The following is a 14,769-nucleotide window of genomic DNA, read 5'->3' on the forward strand; positions in this document are numbered from 1 at the left end:
TATTGCTTTGTATATAGAGTAATAAAATTTAGCACCCTTTTATGATAAGATAATGGAGTTTCCCCAAAAATGATATTACATGTGTTAAACCCAATGTTTTAGAAGTTTTTGTTAAAATGTGCATGCTAAGATTACTCCACAATGAAGAGATTTTTGTGCAATTCAAAAATATATGTTTATGGATTTTTTGAGGTCGATCACTGTCCGTTATCTTAACCGTTTACATCTTTAATGCCAAGATAATTGGCAACTACCAACTTTAATCACGTGCTATGGAAATTGTTTTTCATCTTTATAGCGGAGATTTCCTTAAAACCGTGTTTTACTGTAATTATAATTTTTTAATTTGACAATGCTTACTCATGCAAATCTCCCACAAATATCTTTTTTGAAATACTCTAGCCATCTCCTCGAATTACGAATGAACCTAACTTTTACAAAGTATGAATCAGAAATAAAACTTTCAATTTTATGAATCCAGTCCGCATATTGCTCCGTTTCAAGTATTGAACTTAATTCTACAGAAATATCAAAATCTGGCAAAATGATGAAAATATTAATAATAAAAATTCTTAAATACTAGATACAATGTAATGGACATGGAATAAACATTTTAAAGGTGATTTTCAAGAAAGGAGTTCAAAAAATAAATTCTTAAAGGGACCTATGTCAGGATATTGTAGCTGATTGATTAAAGATAATAAAATAAAAGATTGTAATGGGGTAGTCTTAAATTGAAATGTGGAACAGGAAAGGAAAGTGTGCCTCATCTACAGGAATGTGTCGTTGACATTCACTTTGGTTTCTTAAGGTCTGACGACACGTTGCTCGAATATCTGTTGTGTATTTTCTCTTAATATACAATGAATTAATCATAATTATCATTATTTTGTGATTTCTAAACTGTTTTCAAAATATTTAGTAAATAAAAACACCAAAAATTTGTGATATATATTCCCAATGCTAGTGATTTCCAAAAGGGTTAAATAGTAAACAGCATCATCTAGATCTGGTATCTTGTACGAATGCCTGGTAAGGTACCTTAATTTTTTGTGAGGAAACTTGTTAAGGTAGCAATACTTCAATGCAAATTCTTGTGAAAAATTATCTATTATTGAGGAACGTGTCGTCTGACCTTAAACAAAGCTGTCAAGTTTGGAAACAGTAGAGTCTCGTGTCCATTCGGTCATAGATTTGAACATAAACGGAAATCCAAATAATATTTTCCTTCATGTTTTTCATTTCTTCTATAAACATTATAACTGGTTGTCTGTCATTAGCTCCAAAAGATAAATAACGGGACTCCTACTTCTTTAATAATTAAAAAAGATGAGATGTCTCAAAATTACTTTTGCGAAAATTCACCGATGACGTTCGTCAATTTCCATCAGCTGCTACAGTAATACAGTATAACCCAAAGGAAAACGTTATAAGCTTGGTTTTCTCATCACGATTTTTAAAACAAATTATATGTGATCAAAACTTGATATTTTGAAATATTATCATTGTATCATATGTTTTGCTGCCAGACATTTTACCGATAGACTATATCATTAATCAAAGGGAAATGCCATATAGGGATTCATCGGTATTAAAAAATATCACTGAAGCCCTGCTGCATGTATTTAGTACTGTTTTAAATTTGAAAGATTTTTCCCAATGTTTTAAGTCGAAAAAGCACAGCTTGTCTATTGGACCTTAAACACCCCCCCCCCCTCCAGAGTTTTCGGAAATCCAAAATGTTTATTCAGAATAAGAAATCCCAGGGTCACGTTTAGCTAATTATTATGTACTGGGTTTTAGAGCAAAATACTTTTAAGAATCGTTTTGTTAACGGCGTTGTTTTCCTTTGAATTCATCCTCTAATTAGATGATACATATGTTAAAACACGAGGCATAAACATTCTATACCTACATGCAAACACACCTGTTTAAATCCAACTTGTCAACAACCCAACCAAACGCAAAATGATAAATGAGTGTTTTCACAAAGCATGACAATTTATACGTCATGCAGATTACCAGGGGGTTTCCAAAGGTCTATTTTTGCCATTGTTTAAACTGAATGCGTACAAAATTATGCTATATAAATATGGTTAATCTTGATTTCATTTAATGTCAATCTGCAGAATGGGAATGTATAAAGGATTTATAGCGTATGGAATATTTCTCTTGTGTCTTGTTTCGTCACAGAATTTAAAAAAACCAGAGGTAGGAAACATTTTCGTCAAAGAAGGGGGGGGGGGCAATATCCTATCAATTATTATTTTAAAAACGAAAGATGTTTTAAGAAATGGTATTCCTTTTTGATTTTAATATCTATGTACATGTACATTCATTGTACTACCAAAAAATGATGTCAAGTTATAGGGATGATATTGCATACCTTAATATTTTGAAAACTATGGGAAAAGATTATTAAATTTTCTGATTCTAAGATGAAGTATCCAGCATAAGAATTAAAAAGAAATTGCACTATTTCGTTGAAATTTTATTTGATTATTAATTTAATACTTCGGCAACTGATTATTTTGATTTATAAACAAAACATATCTTTAAAAACAAAATAAAACAGAAAACAGAAATAGGAAAGAAAATGGGTTAGTATGTTTGTTTCCTTAGAAAGTTTAATTGATGCAATATTTCCATCTCTATTTACATGCATGATTGACTGAAATAGCAGTTTTCTGGTGAAGTTTTATTAAAACGTTTTATGATACAATATAAATAACAATCGAAGAAACACAATCTGAATCTTTAAAAATGCTGTAAAACTGGCAATGGAAGACATTTAAACACTTTTAAAGGGTTTCAAAATTAAAATCAAAATTGAAAAATTATATGATGAAGTAAATTTTATATTTATTATCTAAAGTTTAACACTAAACAATAAAAATGAATGATAAAGAATAATAACTCAGAAGCTTGATAATTTAGTATTTTGGAGAGAAAAAAAGAATAAATACAGAATCTGCTTAATGTAATTATAACAAATGAATTCAATTTTTGACATTATTCTTTGAAGAAAGGATAAATAGTTCAGTTGTTCTCAAATCACAACATTAAACAAAAATGACTGATCTCAATATCTATTAGTAAGGATGAATACCCTGTAAAATATTCTCAACACGAAAAACTCTATTCCTAGCTTAACCTCCCCCCCCCCCCCCCCTTCAAAAAAGAGGAAGGATTCAACATAACATTTTTGGATAGAAAGATGCAAGAATGTAAAATGTAAGAAGATAATAAGGAATTTATAAAAGAACGTTTGACAAATCTAATTTCAAAGCTTACTAAATGTTATAAAATAATATTATTACAACTCTCTCTCTCTCTCTTTTTCCTTACAAATCGCTTGTGTTAATTTACATATATATAAAATAAAAAGTCACAAGGTATATAAATCTTACTATATCGCCAACAAATCAAATCATACAATTTTATTTAGATATATTACCTCCATGTCACGTCGGAAATCGACTTCCGGTTTGCAAAAACGGTGGTAACCAGTAAAGTTGTCAATAAGGAACCAGTTGCTAGGGAAGCCGTTTTCGATCTTACTCTTCCAAACGAAGCTTTCATTACAGCGTTCAAATTGTAAGTAACACATCATACGATACTTATGCAATTCTTTTCGTTTACTTTTCATACATGATATCAAACAGGAAACATGATTATATTGAAGGATAATAAATGGCAAAGAAATCCATGGAAAAGTGAAGGAAAAGGAACAAGCCAAACAAGAATTTGAGGCTGCCAAAGCAAAAGGGCAGAGTGCTGGCCATATTGTCGCCAAGTGAGATAAATACATATTTCATCACTTAACTGACTGAACAGAACTTTTAATCAAAGTTCTATACCAAAGACACTTAATAAGTAATTGGGCTATTTAACCACAACCTTAAGTACAAAATTCTATTCCATTAGAGATCAATTTATGATTGTTATTTGTCCAGAAAGAGAAAAAATATCTAAAAATTATGCTAAAGAATAAGCTCATTACCAGATACAATTTTTTCACAGACCTAGAGAAACAAACAAGTTTCAAATCCAGGTCAATGTAGCAGCCCAAGAAAAAGTGACGTTCGAGTTAACATACCGGGAACTTCTCAGACGAACTAAAGGCCTATACAACCATGTAATTTACATCAATCCTGGACAAGTGGTCGACGATTTGAAAATCAACGTCTTAATCAAGGAATCAAGAAATATCACAACTATCAAGACTCCACCAATAAAAAATGATCTTCTTACAGAGGGTCCGGAAGGTATCGCAAACTATTTCATTCATTGTAGCAAACAAATTGAAGCTCGATATTCGATCCTCGCAGTTAAGACTTGCGATTTGCAAAATAGAATTTGAACCCATTTGAGATATCAACCATAAGTTATATTGTATATGATGTGATTTTGTGAAGGATAATGAACGTTTTCTTCTGGTTTTAAGGAACAAACCAACTTGCCGTAGTTGATCGTATTTCTCCAACGAAAGCGTTTATTTCATACGAGCCGTCTAGAGCTGAACAAGAGTCTGGTATTTCTGGCCAGTTTATTGTCCAGTATGATGTGGACAGAAGTGACAATGCAGGGGATATTCTGGTAAATTCTACAACTTTTATGGTAGCGTTTTTCTTAAACCATTAGAAAAATATACAAGTAATATAAAAAGGGATTTTAAAAACAACAAAATAAATAAGCATACAATTGCTTTTGATGAATTGAAAGAAAAATTAAACAATAATATTTGTATACATATCGTACAAATCTATGCATAAATATATATTACCAAAAAAATCTTAAGGTAATGGATGGATATTTTGTGCATTTCCTTGCACCCGAAGGAATTGAACCGATGCCAATGGATATAGTGTTCGTGCTGGACAAGAGTGGTTCAATGAGTGGAACTAAAATGAGACAGCTTCAGAAATCCATGTATAAGATTATAGACGATGTTAAGTCAGAAGATAAAATCATGATTATTGCGTTCGATTCCTCCCTGTCGTACTGGAAACCGGAATTTGTACAGGCAACAGCTTCAAATAAAAACGCCGCCAAAGACTATATAAAAAAGACCCCGGCAAGGGGAGGTACGTATACACTTTCTCAGTTATTATATGAATGGTTGCTTATTATTTTGTCTGTTTTATTCGTATTTTTAGCTTATAAGAATGATAAGTTAAAACAATCGTTATTCCTTTATATTTTCGAGATGATCTTGAATAAGCGGTTTATATTTACAGTTATAGCAAAGTACTTAATATGCATACTGCAAAAATGTATACAAAAGGCGACTGTACATCACGAAAAGTAATACTGTAAACCAACTTTTATTCGCGTGTGAGAAATATCCGCGATTTTCGCGACCTACTTCAACTCGCGAATATTAATCGTTGCAAATCATTTATTTTGTTTTGAATTTGTAGAGAATGAGTCGTTAGTAGTAAAAATTACTTGTCGTGGATTGATTTCAAACTGACGAATCGCGAATAAAAGATGACGAAACTAATAGTTGGTATACAGTATTTCAATTATTAAAATTTTATTTCAGCTAATATCCATCGAATTCAGAAAATTTAGTAATAATTCATATAACATTTTTATCTCCTCTTTTCTTAACTATCATAAAAAAATGTCAAAATGCATGTATCTTTAATTTTTCATCATTTAATTAAAAAACATTTTACACCTGTAAAACATAGGCATGCCTAACATAAATATAGCGGAGATTAAAGGAGGTTTTGCTAGCAAGAATATTACAAAAAAAAATCACCTGCTTTCAAAGAGAGAAAATTTTATTTTGTTCATATTTCATCCTTCAGGGACCAATATTGATCTTTCATTAAGAGAAGGCCTTCAAAAATTAATGCAAATAAGCGGAACCAAGGGCCGAGCACCTCTCATGGTTTTCTTAACCGATGGACAAGCCACGTCTGGAGAGACCAGAACTGAACGCATACTAGAAAATGTAAAGAAACAGAACGAAGCGGAACTGCCCATTTTCAGTCTTGCTTTTGGAAAAGGCGCTGATTTTGACATTGTTAAAAGGCTTGCAGCACAGAATAACGGATTTGCAAGGAAAATCTATGAAGACGCAGACGCAGCTCTTCAGATAGCAGGGTTTTACGAGGAGATTTCAACCGTTTTGTTGAAGAACGTCTCATTCAACTATGTTGATGGAACATTGTATGACACCTCAGTTACTGAGACTAATTTCAACACTTACTTCAAAGGTTCTGAAATGGTTGTTGCAGGAAAAATAAAAGATCTTACCAAGTTACAATCAGGCATGATCGTAAATGGAGAAGGAAGTAAAACCAAAGTCTTCCTTCGTGTACCTCCCAATCACAGCATTATTATCCCATGGCCACGACCTCCGTTCCCTCCATTTCCTCCCCGACCCAGACCATTCCCAACGCCATCACCCCCTGTCACTACCAGAAATCCCGGAATGATGGAGAAACTATGGGCGTATTTGTCTATCAAACAAATGCTGAGAGATAAAGATGCTCTTGATTCACCGACAGAGATAAAAAAGTTAGAAGACAAAATTCTTCAGCTTTCTTTAAAGGTATAAATAAATAAAGATTACATTTATTTACTGAGCAAAGCTTTGGTAATTTAAAAAAAAAAAAAAAAAAAAAAAAAAAAAGGAAATGCAAACGGAATCTTTTGAGAATTTGATTATGAGTTAAATTGATTTAATTTTACAGTATCAGTTTGTGACACCCTTGACTTCTATGGTGGTTACGCTGCCCGATAACACCAAGGCTAATCCAAGTGAGGTGAAGCCAACAGAATCAAATCAAGCAGATTCTTTGAGCATGGGTAAGGGTATTTTTTTTTTAATACTTTAACGTAATAAATTATTTCGAAAAAAAAAAATACAAAAAAATTAATAATAAATGCTAAATTATATATTTTGTATGTGGTTTTTACTTTATGTTTCATCCAAAATTCAAAACCAAAATGCTCTTGCAAATTAATAATCTTTAGTAACTTATTTTCAAAACAGAATAGGGAAACATATCTCAATCAATGTCTCATTTAAAAAATTCGAATGCAATATCTTAATGGTAATTTAATAAAATATTTGCTATTTTAACCCTTTACCTGCATAAAATCTTCTTTTGATATCTGAGTTCTAAAAAAAAAATAATAATAATTGCGTGCAGGTGCACATTTTATTTGGTAAGGACTTAAAGAAAGGTGAAGCACAAACAGATAAAAAAAAAATAATCGCCATTTTTTTTTTACTGATATAATAATTTATAAAAACTATTACCAGGTTGTTGAATTTGATAGATTGATTGATTAAATGCTGTTTTAGGTCCCATTCGAGAATTTTTCACTCATATAGAGACGTAACCATATACCGGTGAAAGGCTTCAAATTTTGACCTTTACTCGGCACTTACGGCCATTGAGCAGTGAGGGATCTTTATCGTTCCAACGCCTGCCGTGGCACGGGGCCTCGGTTTTTAAGGTCTCGTCCGAAGGACCCGCAACTTTCACTTCAAAGTGCCGAGCGCATGGTGAAGAAACAGTTGCAAACCATTTTTTATCGACTTAGGTCAGTCGCGGCCGAGATTCGAACTCACGACCTCCCGATAACGGTTGTTGAATTTTAGAGCACAACATAAAGCACAAAGAACAGTCTTGATAAATGGAAAACAAATTAGAGTACTCATGAAAAAGATGAGTTTTCGTTTGTATGTGGTTATATGATGACTAAGTAAATGTTTTCATCTTCATTTGTAACTCTGGTGAGCATTGTTGACCATTGGTCATACAAAAATTATTCCAGAATAGTACAAAGTCTTTTTCCACATAAAATATACAAAGGAGTTCCAAGATAAAGTAAACTTTCTGTCTTTAGGTATATATGATCTACAAACTATTCTAATTTCTCAAATATATGATTACCGGAAATAAATAAATATAAAAAAGGGAGGCTGAAGGCTCAAGAAAGCTTTTCTGTTCGAAATTTAACCGTTGTTCTGTCGACATGTGGTATGGCGTTCGCATAGAGATCGGGGGTCCGGGTTCGATTCAGTTCTAAGCATAAAGTTCTAAACATAGGTAGTGACTTCTCCTTCGCCAAGCGCCCAGCATTATAACTGAAAATCACAGGTTTTTTTGGATGAGACCTTAAAATCCGAGGTCCTGTGTCACGGAAGGCTATGGCACGATAAAGAACCCTCATTGCTCAATGGCCGTTAGTTTTGAGTATAGGTCTAAATTGGCGGAAGGGTGGGGTAACAACAGAAGGCAAAGTTTTACATAGGAATTTATTGGAAAAAATCTTTAAAAAATTCTTGTCATTAACCACTTGGCAAAAGAGTTGAAACTCGAGATGAAGCTTCAATGCATAGTGTAGATTCAAATTTGTTCAATCATGACCCTTGGGTTTAGGGTGGGGCCAAAATTGGTGATTTAAGTTTTACATAGGAAGATATTGGAAACAATCGTAAAAAATCTTTTTTAGAACAGCAAAAGAACGATTAATTATATTGATATAGAATGTATGTAGCCTAAAGTCACTAACAGTAACGAAATCGGCAAGCTTTTTATAAAGACTGAAAGCAGTCCCAGTCATATAGGTCCAAGAAGTGTTCCTTTGTTTAAATAAGACCCCTCATTACTCATCATTTCTTGTTAATGTCAAATAATAAAAAGGAAAGGTTAAGAACTACTTTTAATAAGTGGGAATTTTAGCTAAACTCAGTTTTAGATATTTCCAATAAGAATCTATATTTTATTTTTGGAAAAAGACATTTTAGAGATTTTATGGTGTCAAGAAAGAAAACTCTAATCTCCGATACGAAAAAATTGGTTGAGATATTCACTTTACCGATCTTAACCCATTTGCAAAGAATGCCCGAGTTGAACCCTTACTAAAATTCGACTTATAAGGTTTATTAAAAAATACAATTTAATAAAACTCTGACATCATGATTGTACAAATATTGATAAAAATAATTACTATACATATTGTTATTTTTAATATATTAAGGTCAGACGATAATCTCTTCAAATATCTGTTCTGTATCTTTTAGTAATGTATAAAAATATTCAAAATTATAAGTTCCTTTTGGTTTCCAAACTGTTTTCTAATTGTTTAAAAAAACAAAAAAGCAAAATATGTGATATTGGTGATTGAAGTTATTTCCAAAAGAATTATATAGGAAACACAATCCTCTAATATCTTGTACAAATGCCTGGTAAGGTACCTCAATGTTTTATGAGTAAATATGTTAAAGTAGTAATACTTCAATGACAGAATTTTGGGAAAAATAATGTATTATTAAGAAATGTATCATCTGACCTTAAGTCCCATAATATTGAGGAAGATAGTTGCAAAATATCTCTAATTAAATACAAAGATTTGAAGCTATTAAGATATGTAATATCATAAAAGTTGTTCATATAACTTCGTTTGCATTTTTCAGGACGAGCGGCAGCGCCTGGCTTCTTGGCAAATAGTAAATTCTCATGCTTTCTTTGTTTTATATATATCATTGATCCATGGTCAAATTCAAGCTATTTTTTTTTTTGGTATGAACGTGTTTTGAATAATTTTTTTTTTTATTTTGTGAGATATGCTATCCAGTAGCAGACGCATTTCGTCTCCAAGAAGGGGTGGAGGTACGTTTTTTATTGGTTGGTCACGTTGATTAAGCTTTCCGAGAACCCTGCAGAGCATAAATAAATTTAAAAATTTGCAATTATAAAGTTTCTTTTTAAGTCATTATGACCAAGGATTTTTTTTTTTTTTACAAGGAATAATAAGTGCATTTCCAAAATAATTACTCTCTCGAGTGATCTCCTAAAACAAAATGTGAAAAATTCCAAATAGAAAACGAAAAATAATAACTAATAAAGGAGTTACTTTTCTTACCATATCTATTGTATTGTAGGTGGTGGCGGTGGATCATTGTTTCAAAAATCTAGTTCTTTCCTAAGTAAGTGCTTTAATTATTTTCTGAAACATAAAATATTGATAAGTTATTTTCTTTTTTTTTTTTTTTTTTTTTTTTTTTTTTTTTTTTTTTTTTTTATACATATTTATTATTACAACAGTAACTTGATACAAAGAATCGTATCACGTCACGTAGAAATTCGTAGATCATCAGATCAAGCGATATATTATAACAGACTAAATTCGTTTAATCGAAATCTAATATTTGCTATAACTAATTAAATCATTTTAAACGAATTCTAATATTATGTTTAACGACTTGAATTCTTTAAACGAATCCTACAATTTGAATAATTCATTTTAAAAAAATCAAGTATATACAAAAAAAAGTAGATGTGCAATAAAATAAAGGGTACTTTTTAAAACAATATGGTGGATTTTCCAAATCAATTTCGATATAAACCCATGTTTATTGGCCGATCAGGATAATGTAAGATAACCAAGGGTGTTTGTTTCACGTTAAGAATTACGTTACTGTCGTTCACTAATTTGTTGAAACAATTTTCAATTGCCAATGAGTACATGACTAATTAGTCATGTACTCATTGGCAATTTAAAGTTGTCAATTATAGTGAAAGACACTACTTTACTTGACCACTGACTTAATTTGAGTATTAGCAAATGGTCATGAATTAAGGGAAAATATAATTAATATAAATGAGTTTTGAATACTCCACACTTTGTAAAATAGTTTAATCACCATTGATTTGTTTGTAATTGAGTATTTACAGCGGGCGTAAACCCTCTCTACACTGCACACTAAAGAGTTCTGATTCTATGGTATTTTTCTGCAGTTAGAGTGATCTGCCCTTAGATCTAAATTCCAATAAATTGAAATTTACAGTATATTACTTAATTTGTAACCAGTTCAAGCATTCATAACATTTTAAATAGCCAAGATAAATTAATTGAACACTTTATTTGCATGTATTTTCTCCAGGGAAGTAAACAATAGTGATTTATGTTCATTGATACTGGATTGTCTGAGAACATTTTTCCTGGAGGTAAATGCCACGTACCATATATTGAAAATTAAATTGATAAGCTTAATATTTACAACTTTATTCAAAATAATTTTCTCAATGTCCAAAAAAACATTTTGCACTGGTGTATAGAGGGTCCTTAATTATATGCTTACATGTAGAAAGATATTATTTTTCAAAAAAATAATTTATATGCATAATTTGAAGCATTACTTTTCAATTTTTAAATGATCGCAAAAACACAGAAATCCATACACAAAATTGCTTTTTAAGCAAAAAGAACTATTTTCCCGACAAAATTTGAATCATCTACAGTATTAACATAAAATAAGATATAATTTTATTTGGGGAAATACCTTCGTATAGCCTCTTAAATAAAATACATTCTTAATTTCACTAGGTTTTGCTGCTCCTCCAAGACGAAAGTCAATGTTAAACAGCGCTAGCAATGGTAAGACTATTTTCTTCTTAAATATTCTCCCTGATTTTGATTTTTTTAAATAAGTTCATTTAGGACCTATAAGAACTATTTAATAATTCGATTTAACGAATTGTCGAATTTGTTTTACTCAAATTTAATTCGTTAAAACTTTTTTCTGAATTCGTTAAAACATTTTTTTCTTATCTGTTATAACAAGTTTGTTGAAATTCCGTACATATTTTTTATATGGAAAATCCATAACTAGGGAGGCTCTCAGATTTAAAAATGCATATATAATTTAGGAAAGTGTGTGAAAATAGAATTTGGTCTAAAGTAATATACAAGATGTAGTAAGTTTTATGAGATAGAATATATCTTTAAGTTGCATTTGTTTCCTTTCATGAAGCAAGGCCATTTTTTGGGATAAGTAGAAGAATGCCGTTCGGAAATATCGCTTGTAAGTAATTATTTTCTGTCACTCGATGGAAACAAAAAAAAAAAACAAAAAACAAAAAAAAAAAAACAAAAAAAAAAAACAAACAAACAGTATAATTATTATACTTACTAGTTGACTACCTTTACATTAACATACAAGGATAAAGTTATAACTACACAACACAGCCGAACTTTTGATGTGTAAGTCAATATCAGATTTCTTGCATTTGAATTATTTTTTTTAAAAAGGACGCAGTGTCCAAATCGCAAAAATACATGAATTAAAAATTTTCTTTCACGTCCCAAAATCTGAGGCGAAATCATAAAATGTTCTCATAATATTCATCTTGTATTCAACTGAATTATCATTGTATTTATTTTTTCAGCATCTTCAATCCAATCCTTACCTAGCTTCCCTGGCTTAACCAGAGGAAGACTATCCACCACAACCACGCCAAAACCAGTAACGCCATCAATACCAAAACCCAGGACATTGGGTAATTATTGGGGGAGAGTAAATATAAGTTTAATATACTGATTACCTTAAGCTTGTACCTTATAAAGAAAGCTGCAATAGGCAATGCCTACTGTTTATCCTAATTATGTACCTCACATAATGAATTATGTTCAATTTAATCAGTTTAAAATGAGTATTTATGACAACTACACCAAACTGTCAATACTTACAGAGAAATCTCAAGTTCCATCTTTTGGAATCGTTATTCCCGGCCTAGCAAAACCTCTTTGCTTTGATTTACCAATGTCCTCTTCTACGATGTACAGTATTTTGAAATTAACATCATCTGTCACAGGTAGGGTCAAATCAATGGTTGAAGGAACAAACAAAATTGATAAATAAATGATCGCACAGTAATTTTAATTATGTATCAAATACAATGCTCTTATCCTTATCAACCTGTAAAGGTGTCTCAAAAAAAAACAGTGATATCCATGAACTGAAATTATTATTTTTGATTTTCAAAAGTATTTAAATCTTTGAACTATTTGGTAAAGAAAAATTATAGTATCATTTTTTGTGTTTTGATTGCAGACTACCGCATCGACGGCCAGTTTGGAACAGAGATGATAAATAAAATCACAGTAAAAGATGGAAGGGTCGTGACATTTAACGCCAACCGGAGAGACATAACCAAGGCACCTATATATCGAAAGAATATAGATGGAGTCACCGTAAAAGCCATGAACACACCGCTTGGTTTGCAGCTGTCAGCGGAATTCATAGCCCCAAAGGATAACTTGGACGGGATCTTGTGTAATTTTTTTGTTCTTATACATGTATCAGATAAGAAGTAGATTATGATTTTGATTTTATTTAATTACCTTGAAACTTTCTGGTGTTTTTTTTTCTCATTTTTTTTCTTTTTTGAGTTTATCTTTCGTTTATGAGGAATTAAGGGCTATTTTTTGTTAACTTTAAGATAATTCTTTTTATCAAGCAACGATTTTGGGTTATAGACAGAACGACTGTCTCAAGATTGGTTTGGTTTAAACCTATTTCATTGTACTTTTAATTCCGTTATATTATAATCAGTGATTTCTGTCAATTCATTGCGTACCGAATTTCATGAATAAGATGTTTTATACTTCATCTTTGCAGCCATTTTCAAAGACTACAGTGGTAAACTTGTTGACATAATGATGGAGTCGGGAGAATTTGTCTCGTATGTAAACTTGGAACAGACAAATGGTCAACAAACTTCTCTGAGAGCTATAACAAAAGAATTCGGTGATGGAGTCTGTTGGTACTTGGACAATGAAACCATTAAGAGGTTTTATACAAATATGTCTCAATTCGAAGTCATGTCAGTGTGAATCTGATTGTCTCCTACATCCATGTTAGTTGAAGAATAATTTTTAATGAAGCATGAATCTCTTGCATTGTATCAATATATAAATAAAGCTTCTTAACACATTGTTTCGCTTTATGATTATTATGATTTATTTTTGTAAATTGTAAAAGTTAGTACAAATATCCTTCAAGAAGTTAGTTTTAATGGCATACTTGATAGTGTGAGTTCTAGGTAATATATCACAGCCTTCTCCAACCCTTCAATCAGAAATGAATCAGAAATAGGATAAATGATTGAAATGTCAACCAATCTTTGGTTACTGTGTGTAACTTCATATAATTGATGTTGTCATTTGATAATTTTTATACACTTAAAAAATTTTATACACTTAAAAGTCATTTCCCCACTGGCTTGTGTGTTGCTTTCTTGCTTGAATACCATCTTATTTATATTTTTTTTTTGAGGAACACATCAAAAAGTTGGTTATGTTATTTCTGCACTGTAGGTTTCTTGACATTCATTTCAGCATACTCATCATCAATCAATATCCCTTTAGCCTTTTTGAAGAAATTATATTCCGTTTGTTGAAAAAACTTTTACACCGATCATTGTTATTCTGAACAGTTTTTTTTATTTTAAGAAATATAATACTGTATAAGGATACATTTATTTTTCATCAAAAATGCAATGATTTTTATATATTCTTTTATAAAACTGTTTTGGGGATTTTTTTCTAGTGTTTAGGACGAACATTTTTTGTAAGCTTGGATAACTTTAATGCTATTTTAGAGTTTCTTTCTCTGTTTCTATTTATGACTATTTTACATTTTTCTACCCAGCTGTAGACAGCGGTAATTATACAGCTGTTATATGGCCCATAAGTCTGTGTGTTTGTATAATTGTGGACCCGTAAATTATGTTTGAAATGCCTTCAAACTCGGATGAGTTCTATCAAAATAAGTGGTAAACCCTCACTTTGAATCATAAACCTAACTCAAAAGTAAAGTATGTTTTGTAGCAGTTGAACCAAAATTTAGCCTTTGTCATATTTCTGCAGCTAAGAAGAATTTGACCCCATTCTTGTTGATACATTGTACACATACAATGAACTCAAGTTTACATGTAGGTAATATCTCAAAGG

General features: G+C 31.1%; 1 protein-coding gene across 1 annotated transcript; it reads left to right on the forward strand.

The window, feature by feature from the left end:
• Positions 1–2,133: 2,133 nt before the first annotated feature.
• LOC133175811 (inter-alpha-trypsin inhibitor heavy chain H4-like) lies at positions 2,134–13,751 on the forward strand. Its single transcript, XM_061310930.1, has 17 exons — positions 2,134–2,211; positions 3,449–3,597; positions 3,686–3,796; positions 4,024–4,268; positions 4,448–4,599; positions 4,802–5,087; positions 5,820–6,568; positions 6,711–6,825; positions 9,449–9,481; positions 9,597–9,644; positions 9,917–9,961; positions 11,362–11,412; positions 11,789–11,839; positions 12,204–12,314; positions 12,507–12,629; positions 12,869–13,090; positions 13,436–13,751. Exons 1-17 carry the CDS (start codon positions 2,137–2,139, stop codon positions 13,648–13,650), a joined length of 2,781 nt encoding a protein of 926 aa, XP_061166914.1. The 5' UTR covers positions 2,134–2,136; the 3' UTR covers positions 13,651–13,751.
• Positions 13,752–14,769: the final 1,018 nt, after the last annotated feature.

Source organism: Saccostrea echinata, unplaced genomic scaffold, assembly GCF_033153115.1.
Source record: "Saccostrea echinata isolate AGI-Se365-2 ecotype Australia unplaced genomic scaffold, CSIRO_AGI_Sech_v1 ptg000002l, whole genome shotgun sequence".
NCBI classification, from domain to species: Eukaryota; Metazoa; Mollusca; class Bivalvia; order Ostreida; family Ostreidae; genus Saccostrea; species Saccostrea echinata.

What these genes read in the sequence shown, in the direction of transcription:
- LOC133175811 (XM_061310930.1), top strand. Translation starts at nt 2,137, where the DNA reads ATGTATAAAGGATTTATAGCGTATGGAATATTTCTCTTGTGTCTTGTT. An exon ending in GCTGGCCATATTGTCGCCAA is followed by an intron (nt 3,797 to 4,023) that starts GTGAGATAAATA and finishes ATTTTTTCACAG; the next exon opens with ACCTAGAGAAACAAACAAGT. An exon ending in AAAGACCCCGGCAAGGGGAG is followed by an intron (nt 5,088 to 5,819) that starts GTACGTATACAC and finishes TTCATCCTTCAG; the next exon opens with GGACCAATATTGATCTTTCA.